The sequence below is a fragment of the Chenopodium quinoa genome, unplaced genomic scaffold (genome assembly GCF_001683475.1).
Source record: "Chenopodium quinoa cultivar QQ74 unplaced genomic scaffold, ASM168347v1, whole genome shotgun sequence".
Lineage (NCBI taxonomy): Eukaryota > Viridiplantae > Streptophyta > Magnoliopsida > Caryophyllales > Amaranthaceae > Chenopodium > Chenopodium quinoa.
In genome coordinates this window covers 5,938,624-5,948,098 of record NW_018744633.1, presented here as the reverse complement: position 1 = coordinate 5,948,098, position 9,475 = coordinate 5,938,624, and the positions used below count along the sequence as shown (strand labels likewise).

The 9,475-nt window shown below is 36.7% G+C and overlaps 1 protein-coding gene across 1 annotated transcript; it reads right to left on the bottom strand.

Moving 5' to 3' along the window:
- Positions 1–208: 208 nt before the first annotated feature.
- LOC110701299 (ultraviolet-B receptor UVR8-like) lies at positions 209–9,066 on the bottom strand. The gene is made up of 12 exons (XM_021878928.1): positions 8,535–9,066; positions 6,759–6,945; positions 6,484–6,630; positions 5,891–5,972; positions 5,565–5,720; positions 4,154–4,327; positions 3,211–3,282; positions 2,229–2,300; positions 2,002–2,120; positions 1,115–1,200; positions 984–1,030; positions 209–594 (listed from the first exon to the last, which is right to left on the bottom strand). The coding sequence occupies exons 1-12, from the start codon at positions 8,668–8,670 to the stop codon at positions 496–498; spliced, it is 1,377 nt and encodes a 458-aa protein (XP_021734620.1). The 5' UTR covers positions 8,671–9,066; the 3' UTR covers positions 209–495.
- Between the last annotated feature and the right edge of the window lie 409 nt (positions 9,067–9,475).

The window sequence follows — 9,475 nt, the reverse complement described above, 5'->3', positions numbered from 1 at the left end:
CCTTATCTTGGGGTTCGATCCTCGCCTCAAGAAAGTGGGATGCCTAATTTCCCCTCTGTTTGCAAGGGAATTTTTCTTACCTGAAAAAAAAAAAAAAAAAAAAAAAAAAAAAAAAAAAAAAAAAAAAACCTTGTCTATTCTAACCAATGCATTTTAGAAGGCTTGGGGTGTGGACTGTGCCAATGTGATCAAGCATCATTATCAAAAATTTAAACAAAGTGCAAATAAGACTCAACTGCAACTTTGCAAAATCTTCCCAAATTCTCAAGTGTACTGTTGTACAGCCAAACATTAGCCTCAAAAGAAACAGGGGGATAAGCATTGATAGAGACCAAAACAATGGAGCGTTGATCAAGAGTGGTCGATCAGATACATCCAATGAAGTTTATCTTGAATAACAGACGTATATATACAAAATACACGCAGCTCAGTCCCATGAAGCTTAGAAGAAACTTTGTTCCTGCAAATCTTCCTATATCTCATATTCTCATGCTATTAAGCAGGTCCAGGGCCAACTCGTATCCGCTTTACGTCATTTTCTGGTACACTTGCGTCACCACCATTATCTCTTGAGCCTGCAGTTGAAGCTTGCTCCTGCAGACAGCATGAAATTTGTTTTAATACCTTAGTGCAAATCTATTACATGGATGAGGGACACAGACACTAAAGCTGATCAATGGGCTGGCTCTGATGGTCCAGGCAACTTTATGGGTGTGGTCCAAAACGTCAACCTTAGTCTAACAAACAATTTTTTTACGCAAACCTATAAATCAGGCATCGATCTGGCCCGTGATCAACTCTAACAAATTTGTATTAGAAGGCTTCCACATTTACAGATAAACTTATACTGTACTTGAGGAAGCCATCTAACAGTAAAGCGTGATGTTAGAGTTCTCACTATAGCAAGATCCAAATCCCTGTCACCCTGTATATCTCCAAGAGAAAATAGGGAACCTCATTGAAAATACAAAAGAAATTCTTACATCAGGGACGACAGCATATCTTCCGGATGGTGGAACCAAAATTCTCCCTGTTAGTACAGAGTAGAGGAGTTAATTTCAAGTACCTCACGTAGTACGAATGATTACAAAAGATAACTTGGAAAGAAAAAAACCTGCTGATGGATCTGCATTTGATGCCTCGATCCTTTGACCACCAGACCCTTCCATGCTCAAGGCCTCTATCATCGTTGGAGAATTTCTGCAATTTGTAGGATATAAATCAATGACATTATAGTTTTTCTTTTGAATTTAGTCTTTAGATTGCAGATTGTCAGGTTTTCTTCCCATGCAGAAGATCATATCCAATGAAGTGAGTAGCACTATGAGAACTTCAGAAATTACCAACTCCATTTCAAAACAAAAAGCAATTTAGTGTAATAATTTAACTTTGGATACATGTCAGTCTACATTGTCAATGCAACCTTCTGCTGAAGGGCAGAAGTTAGAAGCGCAGACTGTAAAACACACATTAGTAACTAAAACACTATCAGGCAGAAAGATCATTGCAAGAAAACTGCATACAGCTTCAAAGCATAAACCACATAGTGATGATTATAATGAGTTAAAGTTAAGAAGAAAGGTCAGAAGTCAGAACTCACTACTCGCATACATGCACTGGCTGAAGAACTACCAATGATGCTAAATCATTTAATCATCCAAGATCCTCTCACCAGATTCAGATATAAATTAATTTACTACTGCCACTAGCTTAAATCATTTTTAACAAGACGTCCTTTCTAACCAAATAACTACCCATATTGTACGGTTTATCAACAGCACATCATATCCACCCTACTCAATGAACTTGCACCATAATCTTCATAGGGGTGTGAAACAATAGTATAATACCCTAAGAGGCCCAACCTTGAGAGTGGTAAGGGCAGGCCGCGTGCAATATATACAACAGCAAAGGCCAAAAAAAGTAATAAAGAAAGTAATTAAGGGATTTTTAATCATATCCCAACTTGTTTACATAAAAGAAAACAGAAAATTATATTACCTATCTGCAGAGTCCCCATGCCCAAGCTGACCATTAGTACCTCTTCCCCAAGAAAACACATTGTTCCTCTCTGTAACAGCCAATGTGTGCCTCCATCCACAGCAAATTTGCATTACTTTCTGTGATCATTTCGAAAAACAAACAAGTAGTTAATAATCAGAGTGTTCCTGAGAGGCTAAAAATGAGTTTAACTAATAGCAAATGAAGCAACAAGGATAAGGATTTGCCTGGTCTTGGGGAAACAAAACTTGCACAGGAGAGCAGCGGTCAACATTGTCACCCACACCCACCTGTCCAAACTGCACCATACGAAGCTAAGATTCAGTTCTGATTAAGCAGATGAGACTACAATAATCCTTTAAATACCAATAGAATCAACACATTGGACAACTAAAAAAATAATAATATTAAGAAAAAATCAGAAAATTGTAAAAGACGTGTGTAAAAAACTTTGTCAATTAAGTACACTTATATCAGGCAATTAACATGACTAAGCTGATTTCTTAGTGGGTATCTTTTTTTTTTCTTTTTTTTTTTTGTTTATGTGTTTAGAGAGCTACAAGGACAGGGGGCAAGAATCGATCCCAGGATCACTTGGAACCGGGAGGGAAGCTCTTACCACATGAGCTATCCCTCACTCTATCTTAGTCGGTAATTTACATGAAAGAGATTGGTATCTTAGTGGGTCAATTTTTAATCTACTTAGAGCTTGTTTTCTTCAACATATAACAGAAACTTATTACTTACTTTAGTCAGAATCAAACTAATGGCCAAGTCTCCCCTCCCTCAAAGACTCCTCCAATAACTCTAAATATAAATAAAGGGCTTAGAATAAATAAAAGTCAAAAATGAATTTCAGGCACTAATTTGTTGACCAGTTCAGAAGCAAAAGATATATGGTCTGTGTTTGCAATAAAAACTGTTGCAACAGAAATGACATACAACAAACCAGTTGACCTCTTTAAAATGCCAAATTACACATGAAGGCAACATTATATATATTATATTAATTAATCAATTCTCAATAATAAAGTTCTAACACAGACATTTCAAGTTTAGACATATTCAAATGATAAAGATAATCTATTTTAAAGCTCGGGCAGAATAATGTCAATAGCAGTCAATGAGCTCCTAAATTCAGATTTACACATAAACCATCGCACAAAGATCTACAGCGAAAGGACACTAATGCAACAAGGGATTACAAACCTTATTCCATCCCCATCCATAAAGCTTTCCTTCAGAAGTCACTGCCATGGTATGTCTCCAACCACCTGAGATCTGAATAATCAAGCAAACCCAAAAGATGCATAAGTTGACTTTGAAAAAAAAAAACTATATATCACACAATGCATACTGTAGGCAAAGACGGAGTTAGATCTAAAATGCATCAGTAGAGAGGCATAGCTCATAATGTCTGATGCAAGTTGCCACATTTTCAAGATACAAATAGCTAGACTTTACTCTGGGTCCTTCCCAATACTTCAATCAAGGCACCACTAGATGTAAACATATGACATGAATAAAGAACAAGTATCTTGAATAATATAAGTTAATAAACTCTCTTTGAAATAGCCAGAAAGGCAGAGATGCAATCTCATTACAAAGCAAGATGATAACACATGGATGACTAGAATCTTATGGTTATTGAGTAACAGGTAATCAACAAGTCTCTTGCCAAATGAAAAGAAAAGTGTTTACCATCTACTCTGCAAAACAAGTTGCGACAGCTTCCCAACCACTCAATTCTATTTCATCTTTACTTCTCATCTCATGGTTAAACATATGTTTCAAGTGCTTTTGTGGCACAAGTTTACAGGTAAAGCGGAGATAGTGTAGAGCAATGAACCTATGCATGATTGATCTACAAGTCTACTAGTCAGATACTTTATAAAAAATAAACTCCTTATACAACTATACCAGAACAATATCAGAAGGGGGGGGGTGGAAGAGGATGAGAACAGACTAGAATAGCTGTAAGGAATGATGCCCAGTGTTGTGCATCAACTCTTTAAGCAATTTTTCACATAGCTAACACTCAACCAGTCAGCCTCCGCTCCAAAACACCCAACTCAGGCCCACCCCCTATAAACACAAAAAAATACTAAAGCTAGTAATGAAAATAATGTAAAGCAGTAAATCAATACGTAACCTGAGAAATCATTTGACCACTTAGAGCTTCCAACTTATACGGAGTTAAGTGATCTTCGAAATCTCCATGCCCCAGCTGACCATATTTACTCCATCCGTAAGTATATATACTGCCAGAAGATGTAACAGTTATTGTATGCCTCCATCCGCATGCAACTTGAATCATTTTTATACCCTGCAACGTTAAATGATTTAGGGTGTCAAAGATGGTAATGACAAGAGAAAATATTTAATGTGACAAAAAATTTCAAAACGCCAGCATCGCATAAAAACACAAGGTTATCCCATCAACTGCATAGGAGCAAGTGAGCAACATAGTATCTCTATTCCGTATCAAATAAAGTTAACGTTAAAATTTCATGTTCATTCAAATGAGAAATAAAAACCATCATCCGAAGTTTGAATAACTTAGACCTCGTGTCTTAAACAGACAAGTGCCCTATTAATATATGCAAGAAAATTTCCAAAGTTAAAAAGCTGAAACTGAATACCAAAGGATAAAGATAAAGGCCAATCAGAGACTCCCACCCTCCCATTCTTTTCTGCAACACACTTAGTGCTTGTTTGGTTGACAAAAGAAAACACGGGAATTGGCAGTTCCTATTTCCTAGGAAGTAGAAGAAGATGGTGTTGTTTGGTTGGAAATAAAACTTGGAATTAGAACTTCCCAGGAAGTTCTACTATCCACAAAATAGGAGAGACGCAGACAGAAAAGGCGAGGGCTACCAGCCGCAAGCACAATCTTTTAACAGATCTAGAGAAACATAAAAGAATATTGACAGGCCTATATTATTGGTTCAAGTTTGGTCATGTAGTTAAAAAAAAAAAAAAAAAAAAAAAAAAACACACACACACACACACCCTAGGACCGGAGATATATTTAAGCCAACAAGGTGGCAACTGGCTGGAGGCAACAACTAATGGCAAACAGAGTTAGCCCCACCCATATTAAACTTCTAACCCTTCTTTGGTCATTGATTCATTAAAATGTAATGTATAAACCATTGTTTAACAATCAGGTATGAAAAATAAACTTATGACCTTGCCATCAGTAAGATAGTTATAATGAATCGCTCACTGTTTTTGTTTGACCCTGATAATATGGTCATAACTCATAATGACAAAATTGCATGTCTCTACTCTCTCAAGTCTAAAGTGATCTGCATCATCGGACAGCTATTAAAACCTTCCTAATATTAGATTCTGAAAAAAAAATTCTAAAGATAGTGTTCATCCAGTTGTTAGCAAGTAAATTCAAGAAGAATTTTAATCACCAGACAGCAAATTCAAGATAGAGTTAACATAAGACTTTTGGACAAAGGAAAAAAGGAGCACTCATTAGTTCATTCAAATATGTAGCGCTTGCAAGTCATTGAGAGACAAAAGTAAAGGTCACAAAGTTTTTAGCATACATCAATTGACGAAGATCTCTCGGGAACTAAGCGATCCTTTCTGTCACCTAACCCCAAATTTCCGTATCGACCCCATCCCCAGCCATACACCTCACCAGACTCCGTGACAGCAGCACTATGCTCAGCACCAGCAGCTACCATTTTCACAGGTATTCCCTGGAAATAAATAAAAGCTAAAAAATTCAGAAACAACAAAATAATAATGTATCTACAATTTTTCAAGTCAGAACTCAATTAATCTAAAATGTATCACAGCATGCCCTTCTAATAAATAAAACAGAAGTTCAATATATGAAAGTGCAGTTCATTGGAAAGATTATTTATACCTGGAAAGCTTGAATCTTTTGTGGGATAAGAGAATCCTCAGCAGTTCCAATACCAAGCTGGCCATTTTGGTTCCTTCCCCAACTTCAATTAATAAAAGACACAAGCAGGTGATACATTAGTCAATCACATATCCTTCATTAACAGATTTGCTCATCGGTACAAAATATCCTTAAACTCATTAGATACTAAATGCTCAAACTCGCACAAATCTCTATATATTCAAAAAAGAAAAAGATTAGGACGCCTAGGGGATCCACTATGTTTCATAAGATGTTGTAGCATGGGAATCATCACACATGTATTGAATGAAAATTTACTAAATGCAAATGACACAGCTCACATCTCTGAGTGCGGGTATGTGTGTGAGAGAGCTGCAGTAGTCCTTAGTTTGACAAATCAGCAGAAAATAAGCAACTTGACAACACCACTCTGATTGTAACAAATTATGTATCATAAATGGGAAAGAGCAATAGTTTAGTTCAAGTTTTTCTAGCACCTTGCTAACTCAATGAATTATTATTATGGGTGTGCACGTTCGAATCAAATTTTAATTCATTATGAAAGGATGAGCAAAAAGATATACACAACTAACCTTGCTACCACCCCATCCATAGTGACTGCCAAACAGTGACTGTCTCCACAAGCAATTTGCTTGATCTTTACACCATCTAATGTCTTGATTGGATGAGGAATGAACAGGTCGGTAGAATTTCCATGACCTAATCTTCCAAAATCACCCCTGAAAATATGCATCAATTTAATTCTATTCTTCCAGCAATACTTGAAATTGCAATAGGACCTAGAACCTTAAAATGGCATCAAAAACAAAAACAATATTGAGATGGCATGACCAGTGGGAGAACATACCATCCCCAACTGTAGACTTGCACACGTGGCTCAGAATATGCAAGGGTATGGTCAGCTCCGCAAGTAATGGAATTAACATCATGCCCATCCAATGCGCTTAATTGCACTGGTGAAAATCGATCTTCAGCATCTCCATGGCCTAATTGTCCATCCTCGCCTCTTCCCCAAGAGCAAACCACATTTCCAGCTGAATGTAGTACAAACCAACATACGCCACAAGTCAATAGATAAAAAAAATTCTTTTTTCTTTCTATTTTTTTGTCCTTTGGGGACTTGCTTTGACTGAATGAGGGTAATGCTAAATGCCAAGCACCAAAACTGTGCTGAACTAATACAGTGAACCAAAAGTTTAGAAGCAAACAAAACATGAGTTTATAAGAATACAAGTATGATTTACTTTTGAAAAATTCAAAGCATTAATTTTCCAATTCTTTGATGGTCATTCCTCACTAGTTGAGTTATACATTATTTCATATGAAGGTAACATAAGATGCATGTTTTTGTACAAAACCAAACCCTACTTTCAAGGCAAAGCCACAAAGGTGACTACTTTCCCCTTTCTAACTTCTATAATTTTATTACAATCTCTCAACCAGTAAGAAGTGAGGAAAGCTCAAATATAGGTAATCAAATGTGTCAAAGAGTGTGCCAACTGAAACTGAGTCCAAATTTTGAGGCTTTGAGCACAATTGTAAAGCCTAACCTCCGGTTTAAATAAGGTTGGCAATGAAAAAACAGCATCATATGAGCTCTACATAAGAAATTGATCCAGTCTAGAAAAACTGATAAAAGAGAACATATACAGACTTTAATTATTAACTAATAATTCTAGTTAGTTGAGATGTATTATCAAGAACAAACCAACAAGCATTTAAAACTGTTGGTGATCCTAAATATAAATAGGTTACCTAAACCGGAATAATCGGCACTAAAGATGATCAGACCTTGAAATAGATAAGTTAACAACCCAAACACAACCTCAGACTAGCCTGAGAAGTCTACCATCCACATTATCGAAAAACATCCCAAGTATCTTCATAAAACCCGGAAGAAGGAAAAATCCAGTGTCAATTATCAAAATGACAACAATGTATTAGGAATCTAATTAATCATACCTGAAACTTGAATCAAGGTTTCCTTCTAAATCACAAGATACCCCAACCTATGAAAATGAATCCCTCCAACCCTAAGGACACCCCATGAACCGAACACCGTCACAGGCACCACCACACACCCCCCACCAAGAACCACCTATCCACCATAAATTCCACCACCCCTTACCAAACACCACCTATCCAACACAAATTCCACTTCAACCGTCCAAGGTTCATACATAGCTATTAAAAGTATCCGGGATCAAACACTTGTACACCTGTCGGTGATGTACAATGGACCAATACAAATCTGGTTATGGCTATTCACTATTTTTTTACCAAGTCCTACTAACAATTCAGCAAGTTGCCATCTACTTGAAGTCATGAACCAAATAATTACCAATTTAGAAGAAATTGACCTAAACTAGATACAATTATACAGTATTCGAGTATATTTCAGCAAAGATTATTCCACATATAAAGCAATCAACCATTTTTTTCTATCTATCAACACAATTCTTCTTACAAAAATTAAAACTAAACAATAATCAAACAACCCCAGAAAAAATTAAGCAAAAATAGCAAAACCACAATAAACATAAAATAAAGAATCAGATTATAAAAAATGCAAAACTACCCAAATAAAAAGGGAGTACCCCAAAATTGGAGGGAAGGGTCTTACAAAGAAGAGCAACAGAGTGACTAGCACCAGCAGAAACAAGCAGAATTTGACGGAGTGTTTGAGGGGTAAACCCACTTCTGTCTTCTTTCGCCACCGCAGAAACCACCGCAGTTTGATCTTTCTCAATTGTACCCATTTCTTGATCAAGTTCAAACAATCCAAAACCCCAGAATTAAACCCCAAAAACACATGAAACAAACAAAAACAAACCCAGAAAAATCTTCAAAATTCTGGCAACTATAGAGTGTGAAGTGGAAAGATAGTAAGTGACAAAGACAGAAGAAGGGAAAAGTAAGATCAGTTAAATGGGTATTTATAGTGAAAGAGATACAGCATGTGGCTGGTTTGTGGAGTTCTACTGTTGGTCCGTTCTTCCCGTTTTGATTTTTTTTGCGAGACAATTACCGTTTAACAAGGAAGAACTTTTTAAAGACGGAAATGGAAGCGACAAATGCAGGTGAAATTGAATTGAGATTGTTGCATTCATTGCACAAAGAAAGAGAAAGTTACGGCGAATGGGTGTGGGTATGGTGGTGGCCATTAAAAATTGTGCACCACTCATTTGCTGTGAAATTAAGGGTCTGATTTTATAGTTTACTACTTCACTGTTTGATTTTTCTCACAAAGGGGTGGCAATTCGGGTCAGCAGGTCGGGTTCGGGTCAGATTTCGGGTCGATTTCGGGTTATGCTTAGAAACTATTAAAAATAGTGTAAAACTTAATATTATTACGAAATATGAAATTTGGGTCAAATCGGGTCGAATTCGGGTTGTTCAGGTTCGGTTCGGGTCGGGTTTTCGTGTCGGGTCAGGGTTTGCCAGCCCTTTAACTAATGTGTTGTCAGTTTACTACTGATTCTGAAGCTTTCAACTCGATTGGGTTATAGTCTATCTACCCATTAGCTATTATTACTTCGTAATGGGATTCATTTCGATTCAATT

What these genes read in the sequence shown, in the direction of transcription:
- LOC110701299 (XM_021878928.1), bottom strand. Translation starts at nt 8,670, where the DNA reads ATGGGTACAATTGAGAAAGATCAAACTGCGGTGGTTTCTGCGGTGGCG. An exon ending in AGAGATCTTCGTCAATTGAT is followed by an intron (nt 4,328 to 5,564) that starts GTATGCTAAAAA and finishes TTAACGTTGCAG; the next exon opens with GGTATAAAAATGATTCAAGT. An exon ending in AAATGCAGATCCATCAGCAG is followed by an intron (nt 1,031 to 1,114) that starts GTTTTTTTCTTT and finishes CTGTACTAACAG; the next exon opens with GGAGAATTTTGGTTCCACCA.